This window comes from Labrus bergylta, chromosome 7, assembly GCF_963930695.1.
Source record: "Labrus bergylta chromosome 7, fLabBer1.1, whole genome shotgun sequence".
Taxonomy (NCBI): domain Eukaryota; kingdom Metazoa; phylum Chordata; class Actinopteri; order Labriformes; family Labridae; genus Labrus; species Labrus bergylta.
The window spans coordinates 5,875,194-5,893,157 of record NC_089201.1 but is presented as its reverse complement, the minus strand read 5'-3'; the positions used below and the strand labels follow the sequence as shown (position 1 = coordinate 5,893,157).

The 17,964-nt window shown below is 44.1% G+C and overlaps 1 protein-coding gene across 2 annotated transcripts in view; it reads right to left on the bottom strand.

Moving 5' to 3' along the window:
- The window catches only part of cecr2 (CECR2 histone acetyl-lysine reader), a 49,985-nt gene that overhangs the window by 8,280 nt on the left and 23,741 nt on the right, over positions 1-17,964 (bottom strand). For both annotated transcript variants that reach the window (XM_029278438.2, XM_020639784.3), the window contains exons 3-16: positions 14,959-15,142; positions 13,730-13,857; positions 13,140-13,223; positions 12,475-12,551; positions 12,173-12,333; positions 7,273-7,365; positions 6,906-7,056; positions 5,013-5,142; positions 4,891-4,928; positions 4,710-4,801; positions 3,283-3,409; positions 1,740-2,119; positions 1,400-1,576; positions 212-1,016 (exon numbers count right to left, since the gene is read on the bottom strand). In XM_029278438.2, coding sequence (XP_029134271.2) covers positions 212-1,016; positions 1,400-1,576; positions 1,740-2,119; positions 3,283-3,409; positions 4,710-4,801; positions 4,891-4,928; positions 5,013-5,142; positions 6,906-7,056; positions 7,273-7,365; positions 12,173-12,333; positions 12,475-12,551; positions 13,140-13,223; positions 13,730-13,857; positions 14,959-15,142 — 2,627 coding nt within the window. The remainder of the gene's footprint in view (positions 1-211; positions 1,017-1,399; positions 1,577-1,739; positions 2,120-3,282; positions 3,410-4,709; positions 4,802-4,890; positions 4,929-5,012; positions 5,143-6,905; positions 7,057-7,272; positions 7,366-12,172; positions 12,334-12,474; positions 12,552-13,139; positions 13,224-13,729; positions 13,858-14,958; positions 15,143-17,964) is intronic.

Genomic DNA, 17,964 nt, shown 5'->3' with positions numbered 1-17,964 from the left:
TCAATTTGCCACTTACTGTGAAAAATAATTAAAATCAAATTGGAAAAAGCACTCGTCACAGAGGACAGGCGAGGGTGGGGGCTGTACTGATTTAAACACTTCACAGTCTATAAAGAACGTTTGTATAGATAGAGAAAGGTTAGACTGTGCAGGTTTCTTCATGCAGAACACAGACGGCTGTGGAAACACTGAGAGAGAAGGTCAGCTCTACCTTTGGGCTGCTGGTCTGTCTGTGGAGAAGGCTGCCTGTCTGGCCCATTGTCTCCAGCAGGACGCAGCAGCTGAACCTCAGGGGCAGGGGGAGGCTGCTGAGGGGGCTGAGCTGGGATGCTGCCAATTCCTGATGGGGGCCCGGGCTGCTGAAAGTTGCTCATGTGCTGATGAGGGGCGCTAGCAGGGGGTCTAGAAGAGGCTGACAGCTGCTGCAGGGCCAGCATCTCTGGGCTTTCCAGCATGGAGGCCAAGCCTGTCCTGCCAGAGGAGTCTGTGTGGGGGACAGGGGGACGAGAGGATGTGGGCCCTGTGGAGCTGACCGCTGCAGGGATTTGATACTGGGCGTTTGGAGGTGGGTGGGGGTATCCAGCAGCTTCCAGCCATGGTTTATGCCCCACTGGAGGGGGAACTCCACCATAACTAAAGTTCCGCTGGTTCACCATGTTGGGATCTTGCATACGCATCCCATTGGGTCTCTCCTGGTGATTCATACCAGTCCACATGTTGGATAGTCCCATACCAGGAGGCCTCATGCCTGGGAAGTTGTGCTGAGGAGGTCCTTCTGGCCCTGGGAATCTGTTGCCCACAGTGTGCATGTTGTGGCCCTCTGGACGGTGGTGGGATGGGTACATGCTGGCTTCAGGAGGAGGTCCAGACTGGAGGGCTACAGGACGTGGGCCCAGGGACGGGCCATGAGTCGGACCCATGTATGGGTGCTGCTGCGGGTGTTGGGGATGCTGATGGTTGTGCTCTGGGCCCATTGGATAGCGTGGACCCATGGGATGTCCTTCAGCCATACGATGCTAAAAAGAAAAAAAGAAAACAGTGAGTGTTTTCGAACAGCATATCTGTTAATTGGTATCCAAAAAAAGACAGTAAAATAAGGGGGCTCTGCTGTAGAGAAATCAGGGCTGTGGCTGGCAAAGCAGGAAAAATACCTCCCAAAACACAGAGAACATAGTGTAGTGTTAAATTGTTTTTACTCACTCTGACACCATGATGAATACATTCATTTAAAAACTTTACTAAATGTGGATTTTAAGAGTTCTTGTGCGTTTGCAATATTTGAGCTCTACAGAAATCCTATAGCTCAATCATTATCAGCTGGATGGCACTAGAAAGTGTTTATTTATCTAGAGACGTCTGACAGCAATCATTTCATTTAAGGAGAGATGTATCTGCATACCTGCATGTTGAAATCGTGAGGCAAGCGGTTGAAACCAGGTTCGCCATGTCTGGGTATGTGACCCTGGTAAGCAAAGCGGGGATCCATGGCCATCCTTTGGGCATACATGTAAGGACCATGAGGACCATGAGGACCATGAGGACCATGAGGACCAGGGGGGCCGGGGGGACGATGGATCTAGTAACAGATATAAGAGAGGGTTCACAGTTTTAGTTTTTTGCCAGCATTTTTGCCAGGAAGCAAAAGAAAAAGGTAAAGTAAGAACAAGTTGTTCAAATAATGAAAGTGGCAAAAGACGAATTAGGAGCATACGTTAAAATCAAAGTTATGGTGTGGATACCTGCTGCCCTGGGTGGTACATGCCCCTGATGTCTCCCCCGTGGACTTGTTGCCGACCTGGATGAAGGCTGTGGTGATGCGGGGGGCGGTGGGCCCAGTGAGGGGGCAGAGGTGGTTGGCTTGGCCTGATGTCATCTTCCTCTAAAAGTTGGCTGCCTTTGCCACCCTGGGAGTTTCTCTTGCGTTGGACTAGCTCAGTGGCTTTAATCAGACTCTCGGGTCCAGAGCTTTTACTACCACGGTTTCGCTTTTTGTCCTTGCGCTCCTTGTCTTCTCTGCTGATGTGGAATTCCTCATCTGTGTCACCGTCCTCTGATGGAAAGTGTTTTAGTAAAGCCCGGCTGAAACAGCGATCCAGAGACTCTGACATGATAGTGTACTCTGGAAAAGAAAGAGGAAAAGAAAGTAAATTGATGCTTATTTGATAAAACACAGAACACAAACATCTTCTGCATCACCCCTCAAACACTCTGACTCTACATGTCACATTCACTAATCCACACACATTCAAACATTGATGAGATAGGACTCACGATGCGAGCTGTGCCTTCATGAGATATTTGGGGTTCAGATTCTAGCCCATGATTTAGGGATGTCACAATACCACATTTTAAATTTTCAATAGTAAAAATCAAATGGTAATCAATACCTGTTTCGATACCACAGCAACATAAATAGAAGTCCTTGGCACCAAATATTGGTGAATTTCTTGTTTCTAATTTACAAAAATAGCTGCAAACTTCTGCACACGGTCTTAATTGCAAAAATGTTGGCAAGTTGGCAATGTTTCAGTATTTGTTCAATCAAGACAGTGTGCTATTGCTCTCTTTCCCTTATTTCTTTTTCCAAATATGACTTAAGATTTGAAGCCATCTTAAAAAATTTAGTACTTTTCGGGACTTGCGATCATTATAATAACACGTGGTATCAACATCTACAAGTTGACTGCGGGAGCAACAACTGATTAAGTCAAAGCCGCTCCTACAAACCAACATGGTGGCCGTGCACACACACACACACACACACACACACACACACACACACACACACACACTTGCTGCTCTGTTCTGAGCCCAGCAGTGGCCGACTGACCAGGTCAGAGGGCTAAGGTTAACCCCTGCTCCTCCAACCCCTTCCTCCTCCTCCTCCTCCTCCTCCTCTCCTTGCTCCACCCTGGGCCCCCTTACCACTCTCCTCCCCCCTGTCCCTGGGGAAAGTATTCAGTTGGATGGATGGCTCCAGACAGGGGGCTTAGGGGCTGGAATGTTTCTCTGGCACTGCAGGGCTCGGATCCCCCTGAGCACTGGAGCACAGCTCAATCACTCCTCATTAATCACTGTCAAGGCTGCCCTGGCCCCGGCCCCTACACAGCACCAAGTCCGGCCCCCTTTCTTTTGCTGTCTCTCCCACTCTCACCCCCCCAAAAAATTCATACATGTGCCTCCTTCTCCGTGCCTCTGTTCATACTGAGGGGGCAAATTCTGACTACAAAGCAGGATTCTTGGGAGTTTAACTGATTAATGTGTGCACTTGTGTTAATTTACCACTGTCTTCTCCGTTGTACTCAATGCAGTTCTCAAACATGAGTTTCACGTCGGCAATAAACTCCTCCTTAGCAATGTAGTCCCCATCATTGAGCTTCTTCTCGATGGTGGACAGGTCCATGGGAGTCTGACGGATCAGAGGGTTAGAATTAGGGTTAGCACAAAAAAATGAAAACCAATTCAACACCAGTGTAGTATATGTATCCCTGATTATTTAAGTTAGTTTAACTACCACATACAAACAAAATTTCAAACTGTCGACATGTAGCGATGCACCGATTGCTAATTTCATGGCCTCTTCTGATCTCTGCAAGGTTTGACCTGCTGATTCAGATTTCCTTTCTTCAAAGAACAACAACCAACAGCAGAAACAAACCGTTCTTGTTACTTTTCTTTAATGGAAACTCAATTTTATGTTCATAATAAACAACCGACTGTTAGTTAGTCTAACTATTTATTAAAAACTGCATCAGGTTAAATAACAGTCGCTCATTCTCATGTAAAGCTTCACTTGCTTCAGCTGCCTGACTCCTGAAGATGTTATGAATTATCCAACAAATTGATGACTATGATGGCTTCTTACCTGTCTACCTCTCTATTCCTCATTGCCATGGTGAACAGTATTTGCAGCTTCCAAGAGCTTTTATGTTGTTTTGAATCAGTTAATTATCAAAACCAGTGAGTGATGCATCTCACAGCAGGTTAAACTTTTGAGTAACATGCTCGCACGCTGATTTCATTGTTCAAGTGTCCCACCGTTACCAAAGAATATTACAGGTATATCAATTAATTAGTATCTAATGTACTGCGCTTGCAAAGCCCTGGGAGACAGAGAGAGACAGGGAGAGAGAGAGAGGGAGAGAGAGAAAGAGAGACAGACAGACAGAGAGAGAGAGGGAGAGAGAGAGAGAGAGAGGGAGAGAGACAGGGAGAGAGACAGGGAGAGAGACAGGGAGAGAGAAAGGGAAAGAGAGAGAGAGGGAGAGAGAGAGGAGAGAGAGAGAGAGACAGAGACAGAGAGAGAGGAGAGAGAGAGAAAGAGAGAGAGAGACAGACAGAGAAAGAGAGGAAGAGAAGCGCAGGTACACAAATGAACTGCAGGATGCAAAACAGAAACTGGTAGAGCTTATTTCAGCCTAGAGGAGCTAGTGCTCAGAAACTGTCTGCTTATCCTCCAGTAGGTCAAAGCTCTTTTGCCTCTGCTGATGGACACCTCATATCCACTCTCCTGACGCGTTAGTTTTCGTGTGTGCGCATTGAATGAACCTTGCAGCTTGTGTGTGTAAATCTGAGATGGTCACAGAATTGGATATATTTATGTGAGTGTGTCAGTGAGGACTGGGTGGTCACTGTTCACAGCCATGTCCCAGCCTCTTGATCGGTGCACCTCTAATTACATGCCAGCCATTACAGCCTGTGTTTGATACCTTGATTAGCTCATGGTAATTGGGGGCATACGAGTCGTCCACAGGCTCCAAGAAAGGCCAAGCATCTTTATGGGATTTCAAGGCCTCAAGCACTGCAAAACAGACACAAGTGCATAAGACATTAGCAGGAATATTAATCCAGATTTAGTCAAAGCAACAACTCAGAGCTCAGTAGGCATACCTTTGTAAAGAGCCGTGTAGTCGTCATCAATTTCGTAGCTGTAATGTTGAACATAAATGTTAAAATGCTGGACATCGTCTCATTTGAAGTTATGTGAAGTCAAAGTGTTAAAAACATCTTACAATTCTTTGTTCCTGCGAGTTCTGTGCACAGGAGAAGAAGGCTCCAGGTTCAGGAGTTCAGGTGGAAGGTCTTTTCCTTGAGATAGCAACCAGGCTTTCTCTTCTCGCATCTTCCTTCTCTTCGCTCGCTCTGAAGGAGGAACACAAGGAGCAGTTAGAGGCACAAACATTACAATAACACCAATCTCTGGAGGCTGCAGGTGGATATGGCTTTAATTGCTTTTTTCAGGCTTTTGAGTTACAGTTTAAATTTTTACTCGCTGCCCGTTGAGGCTATCAGGAGAGTCAATGAAAACCAGGCCTGGGTCTTTGGAGACAGAAGCTCAGATAAGTAGAAGGGGAGAGATTCGTCAGCCATCTTTCCACAGGCCCAGTTGATCAAAAGAGCAGAGAGAGTGCGTATATATCACTGCTTTATCTTTTGACATGAGAGGCCTGCCAACCCCCTGCCGTGTGGATTAAAGAGGTCTGAGGGAGGATTTTTCATATGCAATCCACACAGAGAGCAGCCCGGGTCCTGCTGTTCATCTATAATACATTAATGAGGCTCCTCCACTGAAGCACAATCAGCAGTTCATTAACCCTTGACAGATGACATCAGAGGGAGGGAGTGAAAGAGGAGTGATCCTGTGATTAAAGGCCCTGAACATTCCCTCTCACAGTCTCTCTGTACTGCACATAAATCACAAGGCTTCCACCGAAGATTTCTGAACCGTTAAGAGCCGAACCACAGCGATGGGGACGTGTTAGAAAAAAGAAAAGTATGTGCGTGACATGCGTGGGATCCTCTTTAAAATCCATCATGCCACACGATCTGGAAAAAGGGTAGGAAAGCCGTCTACCTGCTGTGAAAGGTTTGTGGTGACAGAATATGACAACACTTTTTGATACTTCAGGGTTATTGCACACTTTTTAAAATCAAACTTACCCAAAACTAACCTTTCTAAGACCCTAAAAGAGAAAACAAATATTGCTGCAGGTAGCGTCAGAGCTCTAGGACTCTTGATTCCCATCGTCCACAGTTTAAAATATTTTTGTGTATCTTGGAAGTCTCCTCATAATTGTTGCCATCCATTCCCTTTATTTTTCATCCTAAAGCCAAATTTCCTTAAACGTGCATTTTCCCCCATCTTCTTCTTCTTCTTCTTCCTCTTCCTCTTCTTGACCTCTCTTACGATGGTAGTTTGTGAATGCGTACGTAAAAAGCTGCTTTAAATGTCATGAATTGTTACAGGAACATAGAAACCACAGAAAATTAGTAATGGATCATATAAGGCTAACTGACCAAAAAGATTGAAAACCGTGGGAAATGTGTATGCAACCGTTTTCAAACAGGGAAGTGTACCGCTATATGATGTAATTCTAAACTGCTGCTCTGGCTTCAAAAACTATGGTATCAGCACGGCACGGGACAATCATCCTCTGAGCTGCACGATAAATGTGGAAGTAGGAAGAGGGTTGTTGTTGGCGTCTCAGAAATCACAAAAACATCCACAGTTAGCAGGATGGACTCATAGTGGTTGCCATGGTTTCTTCTTTTTCTTTCTGTTTTTGGCAAATTTGCAAACCAGCTGTGTGCATACCACCACCTGCTGTATCGGACTTTGTTCATACACAAGACTCGGGCACAGAAAGATGTTACCAATGCGAACGCAGACCAGCAGGGGGGAGAAGGGATGGGGGGGGCAATGTTGCTAATGTGAAAACGCCCTAAGACTATTTTAGGATCTGTGGGAACCCTGTGCTTAGCGTGACCCTTTATTTATATTTTGTAATCCTTCTGCATATTTATAACAATGTAAGCTTTATGTTTACGGACTCAAATCTGAAAAATAACGTCATTCTTGTACACAAAAAAAACTGTCCATCTATATTCACAGACATCTATCTTACCCTCCACAGCTTTGACCTTCTCCATCTTTTCTCTCTGTAGTTCCTCCTGCAGAAGTCTTTCCTCTTCGCGTCGCTGCTCAGCCAGCAGGACTTGCCGGTCCAGATCTTCATCTTTCTTCTTCTCTTCCTCCCCAACGGCATTCAGGTCGTCCTGAGACACACACACACACATACAATCATTAGTCGACTCTGCATCATAGAAGGTCAACTTGTGATGAATATGTGGCTGACTGTAGGATAACTTGCTATACAAATCTTGTGCATACAACATAAAAAAGACCAGTTCTGGTTCACCGGAACAATCACAGCTAGAGTCTAAACAAAGACATCAGAGGCGTAACACTGACAAAAATGCACGCCTACTCACCTCATCCTCCTCTTGGTTGTTGTATTTTATTGAGAATCGTTGAGATGTGCGGACTGGAGTTGGGTCCAGTAATTTCTGTTTCTGCTCCCGCTCCTGAAATAAAATAAGAAAATGTTCATCCAGCCATCCAGACATTATCTGTGATTCAAATTTGAACATAACTAGAACCTCCCAACCAAACGGAAGTAGCCGTAGAACACAAAAATATGTATTTGATTAAATTGATTTAAATCTTTAATTCCTTTAATTTTTTCTCTCTGCATCACATTTGTAGATCTGGCTGTTGGTGAAATGGACAACAATTAATTAGCCGTCATATGAATAGTTCAAGGTGCGATAGGTACGCCGCCCCTGTAACCTCTCGCCTTTTTTGTGAATGTCACAGAGACCTGATGGTAGGACCAGGTCGTCCCACCTATGTGCTGGCATCGAGGCAGAAACGGAGGCGTTACAGAGGCAGGTTGGGATCATCATACAGATGCAGAGCAGGCAGGGCAGAACAGCGTGTGCGTGTGCGTGTGCGTGTGGAGCTTCCGCTGTTCGATTACAAGTCATGCTTCTGCGACGAAGTAACACAATATTACACCATTGCAGAATCAATATGAAATTACATGAGACATAATGACAAAGGAGCTTCGTTACAGCGCTGTCGCGGAATCACAATCTGAAAAAGGCTAATTGATTGAGTCTTCAAGACTGAGAGATGGACGACCACACACGGGCCAACACAGTGACAGGCCCTGGGGAGTTGTGGAGGAGCGGTGAGCACTGAGAGGTCACTGGCTCTGCTCTCCCCTCCCCCAAGAAGACACCCTCTCTCCTCTGCTGACTGAATTCCCGGAGTATACAGCCAATATCATAAGCACAATCCTTCAGCATGTACATAATAAGTTTACAGTCAACACTTTAATCCACATAAGAGAAACATCAGGGATCCAGATAATTCCACAGGAAAAGAGGGGAAACAACAGATTGCTCTGAGCACAATCCTTAGAGGTATGTCTATATCAGGGAGCGGCCTCTGCAGCTCATGTCAGAGTTCATCAGTAAAGCCCAACTGTGAGTAACCGACAGCCCAGGCAGCACAGAGAGGAGTCACAGTCCGGCTCCTGGACGTCTATAAAACAACCTTCAGAGGCTGAAAAATACGTAAGCAGCCATATCAAGTGTTTGTGTGAGCGCAGCTGAGGATAAATAATAGAATGAATGTCGATCTTGCTTATTTTAAGAAACAGTAACACATTCAACTCCTGAAGTAAGAAACAAGCTAACATTAACTACTGAATTAAATAAAAAGACCTTACTATATGATCAGACATTAAGGAAACATGCTATGTTGAAGTGTTGGCTTCTCTGACAACAATGCAGCAGCCAGTATGTCCTCCTAACTTTAGATTCTGGTCCTGAATGCTCTGGATTTGTTTGGACCAGAGAAGGTAGGCGGTTTTAAGGCACCCCCACACAGCCGTTTTGGACGCCCCTCGGTTTGTCAGATATGAGTTATCAGGTCAAACCAACAGGTGTTGCAGTGATGGAAGCGGTCAAGAGAAGTGGTTCAGATAGAAGTGATTGTACCCGACCTAAAAAGCCTCTGCATGTTTCTAATAAGCTCCACGAGCAGAAACGTGCTCAAACTAGAATCAATATTGGGGATGCTTTTGAAAAATGGAGAGAGGTTAGAACACAGAAAGGTTTACAGACCGATGCAGAGCTGGATAAACACTGAAGCTTCAGTGTCCACCACATGGCAACCTGCATGAGCATCGACTCTAGAGAGGAGGGGGCGGGGGGAGACAGCTCTCTACAATGTTTTGAATTTGGACTGCAGTACCCATTTTAAACTCTAGGGGTCAGAGTTACATGTTGCTCCATTAAGCCTGATTTATACTTTTGCAATGAATAGAAAAGCTGTTTTAAAAAGTGCACATTCATATCCCTCTTAAATCAAAAATGACAACTGAAGCACAAAAGAGTGTCTCCCTTACCAAAGCCGTAAATAAATGACAGATCTTCAGTCATATTTTCCACCATAAGCTGCCGCAAGAGGAAGAAGGGAGAGCTGTCTAAACTGTAAAAATACATTAGCAATGTTGAATTTGTTGCCTTGGTATTAAGACAGCAATCAATATCGTTTTACTTTTACAAGAATCATCAGGAAATTTAAAAAACTGGCAACACTAGAAGGAAGGTGTGGTGAGGAGTGAGAAGCAGAGACAAAAAAAAGACTGATGTTCATGATCTGATCTATAGTGCCCTCCACAACTACTCTGTCCACACTCCATCTCTGCAGCGCTGGTATATCCTCAGGGTATACAATCCATCCCTACACTACATATCCAAACCCCCTCCATCCAACATGCAGAAGATAGAGTGCCTCTGGTGTCACCACTTAGAGAGGTCGACAGAATCCCGCAGCCCAGCAGAGCTGTCAACTCAAGAGTCTCCTTCCTGCCTCAAGGTGAGCTCCCTCCTGCTGTCAGTGCCCCGTGAAACGGCTGGTGACAGCAGCCCGAGACACATGAGGGGACGGATTCAAGAGGCTGCACACACTCTGCATTTGACACGATTGTACGCACACACTGGCACAAACACAGATATGTTCATACATAGTATCAACATGATTCGATTTGATCACAGCTTCGACAGATCTAAGAAGTAAATTGACTATGGGCTAAAAGAATATCAGCAATTAGTAAACATTAAGAGTAATTATTAACATAATGCATAATTTAGGTATCCTGCTGTGTGAAATCAGTGGGGTTTGTATTTCATTTTAATTCATCCTGCTTTTCGAGCCAAGTAATTAATCGAGAACGCCTGATAGAGTAAATGTTAATGGAAATATTTATTCCATTGTGTTCCTTTTAATCCTGCGCCTTGTGCTTTACAGGCTACAATTTCATGCTTTAAGAAATCAATTAAGATAAAGGCAAAGCAGACAATCTCCAACATGCTTCTCCACTCATCAGCCCGCACCAATAACATGCAGCCATTAAAGGTCACATGTAATGCAAAATACACTCTACCATGTTGTTCTAACACTAATATGTGTCTCTAGTCTGTCTACAAACCCCCCAATGATGAGAAAAGTCCATCCTCTCCATCTTCTGCCTGCTCCACTTTTCAAAAAATGTGTCATCAAACTGGCCGTTTGGAAGTTTTCCCTTCATGACATCACAAAGGGCAGTAACCCCTCCCCCAGGTGGGTGACACTCCCACAGCTAGGTGTTTGTTCTGCCCTCTGAGTCTGCCTTCTCACCGTAAACAATAGGACATGGAGCGAGAAAGCCCGAGACACCCAAGCCCTTCCAGAGAGGGGGCGTGGTCAGACACAGCTCATTTACATATTTAAAGGTACAGACACAGAAACAGCCTGTTCTGTGCTGGGACCCCTGCATATGGAGCAGTCATATTTTTAACCAAAACCTGCTGTGAGCAAAAGAGAGAGAGCCCTGTCTTAATTGCACAAAAACAAAGAAGTTAATATTGGGTGTCAAGGATTTGAACTTGAATCAAAGTTTAAAATTCTGGTATTGTGACAACACTAGTGGACGTACTTTGTTTTCAGCTTCAGTTAGAAAACCACCATCTCTAACTATTGGCCTAAAGTCGGTGCAACACAGCTGACTGATTCATCCAGTGAGTGTCTGTGATAAGTGACCGTCCAACCTGCCGACATCAAATTGCCAGAAGCTTCATTCCTTCTCGGTGATGTAGAAAGGCTGACAAGCAGCAGTCAGTGTTGGTTTTGTGTTACAGGATCAGGAAAGTGCTCAATACGATTTTTAATAAATAGATATAAGATATAAGATGACATGAAGCTGCATCACTTGATAAATTCCTTCAGAAACTAAACATATCAAGGATCATTTGATGCGTAGTGTTTGCTTTGACTGATTCAAAGGCAAACAGCATGTCTGTAATCTTCTCTTGAGGTATTTAAAACACATTCCAGGAAAGATTGGACAGACAAATAGGCTTGACCTGAGGAACCGCCAAACAGCCGGTGGCAGAACTTTCTCTCCCTCAGTCAACCAAACTAGCATGAGAGCATACAGTAGGTCTCTAAAGTTAGGCTCAAGTTAAGGCCTGAGGCAAATGTCATTTCAAAACTGGTGTGAAGATTTAAGGGACAAGCACAGACCGGCATCCCCTTCACCTCACCTGTCCCGACAAACCAGCAGAGAACATGTTTCTAATGCTACATAATTATCCCTCAGAGTATTTTCCCATCAGACTAAAACCGTTTTCACATATGCACTCCTGGAAATATCTAGATCATTTCAGGACGACAGCTCTGGATAATCTCCTGATGTGGCTGTTCACATACGCACCTCCTGAGGTAAGACGTGACGTAAAATGAACAACGCTAAAGTAGCTGACAAAGCAACAGAGTCCGCTATACACCATAATGAGTATGCTTGCCTTTATATCAGTAATACATGTAGTTCAACGCCCCCTCGCATTCGCACAGAGGAGTTTAGGGCAAGCAGCGGACAAAATTGTCCTTGGCTTGAGCTGCAGTCACCCGTGTCCTGCATTGTTGTGTTAGCATACTAATGTTAGCGCACTTTTGTTAGCTTATAGCTTCACATATTATGTAAATTGACACAGAATGAGCGTGATCTAAAAACACTTAGGTGACATCCAAATAATCAGTGAGTTGGCCGTCCCGTCCATGAAAACACAGCTCTGACAACAACACAGCTAGCGGGACTCAAGCTTCTCACTCAATGTAGACAGTCATGACTCAGAGAGACATTTACAAAGGATAGACTTGATTTTGAAACATTTTGACAACCTTTTTAGGGAATAACTAAAAACCTCTTCGAAGAATCTAAGAGAAAGCATAACGGACTTCTTTAATTTAGAATAAAAGTGTGTCTCTTTGGTGTCTGACCTTGTGCTCGATCATGCTTCTGATCTCAGGCAGGAAGTTCTGGCTGATGACGCGGTAAAGGTGGCGGTCCTGAGGGGAGGTTTTGTCCTTGATGCTCTCTGCCAGACTGACCCACTGCTCCTCTGTATCACACACGAGGGACCACCTGCCTCGTTTACGGCCTTGGTAGAAGCAAAGTGGAGACACGTTGGCTCATTGTGTCCAGGAAAAATATGTAGAGACATTTAAATTGATTTAAAACACTCACTTCTTAATGTGCTGAACATTAAATATTAACGCTTATATTTGTAAATTCCTTTCACCTTTGCTGGGACGCAGATCCTCCAGCCCATTCTCTGTCTTTACCTCGGTCACGTCAGTCACCTCAGTTTCCAGCTCACTGAAAGTTAAAAACATTCAAGAATAATACATCCAAATCCTCTCAAGCTCACTGACAATAAGTCTGTTTTTATCTACGTCCATATTGCTCTAGAATTTATTTTATTTTTCAACAGATATCAGGTTTTTCAGTTGTGACTTAGAGAAAAACTGTATATTTATAAGGCCCCTTCCTCAGCTGGGGCACTGAGTGCTCAGGTCTCTTTAAAAAAAACACACAATCAAAACAACAAATGGAAGGGGCGCCGGTAGCCTAGTGCATCCCATGCACAGAGGCTCAAGTCCTAGAGAGAGGGCGGCCTGGGTTTAAATCTGACCTATGCCTCCTTTTCAGCATGTCATTCCCCCCCCTCTCTCTCTCCCCGGTTTCTGACTCTATCCACTGTCCTATCTCTTAAATAAAGGCATAAAAAGCCCAAAATTAATCTTAAAAACACAACACATGGAAAACAGCAGTGGTATCTGCTATGACAGTTCGATCCATGCTTTCTTTTACACTTGTGCAAGACATGCACAACTACACGTCAGCATCTCTGTGCAGTTCACGGTTGGCAGTGACAATGAACTAAAAAAAAGGTTATTTTCTCACCTCAGCTGAGGGTCTTCTAGTTTTATCTTCTTTGGTGGTCTTCCCCTTTTCTTCTTCTCTGGAAACCCCAGCTCACTGGAGTCACTTTAGGAAAAAACAGAAAAACTCTTAATTATAGCCTCCTCACACGGGTAATTAGCAATAGGAGACCTCTAAAATCAACCCTTGTAAATTACTGTCAAACTGCCACTGCAATTACACATTTACTACATGCACCGGTAAACCACAGAAAACATGTACCTTTACTCAACTTCCCTTCCAGAGAGAGAGAGAGAGAGAGAGAGAGAGGAGAGAGAAAAAGAGAAAGAGAGACAGAGAGAGACAGAGAGAGGGAGAGAGAGAGGGAGAGAGAGGGAGAGAGAGGGAGAGAGAGGGAGAGAGAGAGGGGGAGAGAGACAGAGAGAGACAGAGAGAGACAGAGAGAGACAGAGGAGAGAGACAGAGAGAGACAGAGAGAGACAGACAGACAGAGAGATAGAGGGAGAGAAGCGCAGGCACACAAATGAACTGCAGGATGCAAAACAGAAATTGGTAGAGCTTATTTCAGCCAAGAAGAGCTAGAGAGAGAAGTGTCCTGTGTGTTTTTTTACCTGATCTTCTCTGCTTTCCTCTTGCCGGGCTCTTCTTTGTACATACGAGTGCCGTAAAAGTACCAGTAGAGGGCTCCATTTCCATCCTGCCCCAGGGGTTCAACCCTCAGGCTGTCTGCATCTAGGCCCTAATGGGTGGGGGGTTGTGAGTGGGGAAAATAAATAGCATTTCTTAAATCATGTGTGGGACTCCATTTTTAAATCATCAGTCATCTCTGGATGATGTCATTCAGTCCTTTGAGCCCACACGGATGTGAATCATGAGCCGACATGAAGCCCTCTCAGTGTCTCCTGCGTACTTAGTGTGTGCATAAATTTAATCTGATGAATTATTTTTGTGAAGCTTATCTCCTGGTGAAAATGTATCTGTCTGAAAATGATAACCCAGAAAAGATGGCAGTAAAATATTATTGTTAGTGATAACAAAATCATCTGTTGCAATTTAAAATGTTGATGAAGATCCTCCTCAGGCCACAATTTAACAATCGTGTAGTGGTCAAAGAGTGAAAAGGTCTCTTAATACGTAAATATTCTCCAATCAGTATGTCTTAGGGGTTGCATGACTTCAGTTGTTTTTTAAAGTCAACAGTCATGTGATAATAGTAGAGTCGATGTGGACTAGTCCCTGATGAAGTTATCAATGAACCGACAGGAGAAGAGAATGAACTAGCGAGTTACAGTAGGACTAAAGTTGTTTGTAGACTGCTGCAGAGAAGACTGGGGCCGCTCCTCTACTAGTATTAGCGGGGGCCTTTTCAGATGAGCGTGCATGCCGGTTTCACTTTTGTACTTAAGGACGTATATTTTTGAAGTTACCGTAGTTCTGTTTTTTACTGAAATATTCTCAACACACTTGATGTTTACCTCTGTGCAGTGGTCAATTAAACCCCTCACCTGCTGTCTTTATGGAAACATCCGTCTGGTTAACACCTAATTATGTGATAAGCGATGAGTCGACATGAGACGTAGAGTGTCAGCAGAGCTGTAAAGTCAACACGTTCTCTCGTCTGTGCGATCCCTAGTTTGGATCATACATTAAGCTTTACGAGGATAAAACGCTTTAAGGGGAGAACGATCATATTCATGTTTTTTCACAGATGTTTTTATTCATTATTCCCCTCAAGCTTTAGGCTTTGATTTTCATTTAGCAGTGTCGAATCATTCTTAACAGACTAAATCACTAAAAACAAACATGTCCACATCATTTAAACTGGTGCTCATGGACGTACCTTCAACAGGTCAAAGACATCGGCAGCATCCAGACGGTAGTCGCACAGCCGGTGCAGCAACTCCACCTGTGTGCGAGGAGGGAGGTTCTCAAAGGTGTCCTCTCGCAGTGGGTTCGGCTTCCCTTCCTCCAGTTCCCACCTGTAGCTGATGATGTCGTCCAGGTAACTGCTGAACGACCGGGGGCTATAAGTGGAAAACAGAAGAACGGGAGAGTGAGAAAGACAGGTACAGGTTGTTTCTCAAGAGAACATAAAGAACTTAAACTGTGACAAAAGATTCTCAACTTCAGGTTTAACCTCTAACCAACAGAGACAATGACACGCAGTACTATCAGTGGCATGATAGATATTTTATTCACAAACTAATTTCTTCAAGTGAAATATGACATGTAAAGGTCAATTAAAAAGGTCATTGGCTTCATTTTTCCAGACCACAGGTTGCCGCTTGGTCAAGCTAAGGCTACTGTGCTTCCTGTTTGGATAAAGACTAGCTTTGTTTTGAAAGAGAAAAAGAAACTTCCAGGTTAACGAAGGTCGTGAAGGTACCTTGACTACGAACAAACAAACTTGTCACTGACAGAAAAGTTATGGATTTAATGTAAACGGCTAAAAGGAGCAGTAAAAAGTGAAAAGGTTCAATGGTAAGCAACCCTGAAGAGGCATAAAGCTCCTACAGTGGTTTGTGTAGTGTTGTATGCTTTGAAAAACAACATCAAAATCTTTCGGAGGGATGCTACAGAGGACCTGAGTGAACATGCTGATGTATAGGGATTAAAAAGTGTAATAAATGTAGGGGAGCCAATCCATGGAGGAACTTAAAAACAAGTAATCACAGAAGCATTTTGCACATACTGCAGGCGTGAGAGGGAGGACTAAAGGACCCCCATGTAAAAGGAGCTACAGCAGTCGAGGCGAGAGGTAATAAAAACGCACGGTTGACTTTCTCAGTGTCATGAAAACAGCTTCGCTATGGCTACAGCTGATAGCTGGAGAATGCAGCCTCTCACCACAGAGTTGATTTGTTTATCAAATTTAAAAGATGAGTCAGAAACTCAGTCGGCCGAGTTTATTGGGAGGTAGATTGGTGGAAACAGAACAGACACACAGAGCAACTTCACTTTTCTGTTTGTTAAGTGTTATCTATGCAGTCTTTAATGTCCTGAAGAATTCAACGTACGGTTGTAAAGACTGAGGGCTGTGGTATAAACAAATATTTTCCCCCAAATGTTTGTGTAAGTGGCATAACAGTGAAATCGTTAATTTTCGTAAAGAAATTGAATGCATTTAGTATAACCCCGAATTTCCACATACTGCCATGCATGCCATGGTCCGCCAGAGCCTCGCCTTAAGCCGAAGTTCGCTGCCACTCTAGTCAAGTGCTGCTATGCTCTGCTACGTTTCAAATACGCTGCAAGTCTATTTTCGACAGAGTACACTGCAGGCACGCGTCAGGCTGGACAGAATATGACAACCCGGACAGGAAGTCAGACAAGGAAACGCACAGAGCGTCTGGTCAATAAAAAAAAATTAAAACAATATACAGACTCACGCTCGTATTTTTCATCACTTTATCAACATTACCTAAAAACAGGCACAGAATAAACAACAAATCATCCTCAGAAAGACAAAGCAACATGTTTTTTGCATGTTTTTCTCTTTATTCCCCCTTGATCTTGTAGTTCTCCCATGTTATGTGTACAGCTGCTGATCATGGCTGCGCTCACATTTCAGAAACGGATCCAGTGGGGCAAGGCACATGCCGAGCAAAACTGTGGCGCTTACGGACTGTGGCGCGCACAAAGTATGCTGGGATTGGGGGTCAGGAAGAATTTAGAACAAAGAAACAATGCATAAAATATAAACGCAATGTAAGTGCACTGAGTTAAGCAACAGAAATAAGCAAATTGCAAAAGTAATGGCGATGACGAGTTAATTACATGCAGGATCATTTCCTGTGTAGTTGTTGAAACGTGCTTGTTTAAACAAACAGTAAAAACCTGATAACAAAAGTAATTTATTTCCAAAGTAAAAGGCCGAGATTAGTTAAAGCCACTTAAATATTGTTAGACACATCGATCTGACTGTTGTTACAGACAGAGACGTTACAACGAGCGTTATATTGGAGCATATTTGTGCAAACTCTAGTTTGAAGCAACAGTTAAAACTAGCTGAACAAAAGGTTTATTTTGGTCCACTTGAATCTGTCAAAATGGATTGTTGTAAATCAATTCAATTGCAAATGTTTGGTGCGCGTTATAAAGACAACAGACAATGTTTCAATATCAACTGGTGTCCTTTTGTAGAGCGCAGCTTAGAAAACAAACAGAGTTCAAACCACCACAGTGGCCTGTTCGACAGAGGAGGTGGGGCTGAAAAAAAAAGAGTAGTTTCTCTGAATGGGAGTGAGGTTGTATCTCTGCTATGAGAGGGAGCTGGTAAATAAACGCTGGTTCCGGTTCAGGTCTAGCCGATTAATCTGTACCTTTCAGTTCCAACTCACATGAGCAGAACAAGAGCTCTGGGGCAGGGGTGAACATCTATGAGAGAAAAAGGGACAGAAAAAAAATGGCTTATCTTGAAAGAGCAGCGTGCACTTTTCGCACAGCTGCAGGCTCCCCTCCTCCTAGCAACCCCATCCCTCTCCGACTTTCTGTCCCTCGTTCTCTCTGGCATCCTCCCTCCTCTCCCTCCTTTCTCTCCCCCGCTCCGGCAGAGCGTTTAACACGCGCGGATGAAAAGGGCAGCTCAGTGAAAGGCCAGTGCCGAGCAGCCACCCCCAGGATGCCAGCGCCTGTCCAGTCTAATAAAGCAGGTTGTCCTCCTGTTACCAGTTGTCTAGGCGGAAAAACTGGATCATTCCTGCCTCTCTGCTTATCGGTTCACTGGTACCAAGGAGCTGCTCTCTAAAGTTGTCAACATGTTTGATGCTTTCAATGCCACAAGTTCTAAAACGCAATGTAATCTCTGTTACTATATTGAAAGTACAAAAGTAAGTTCAGAATCTTA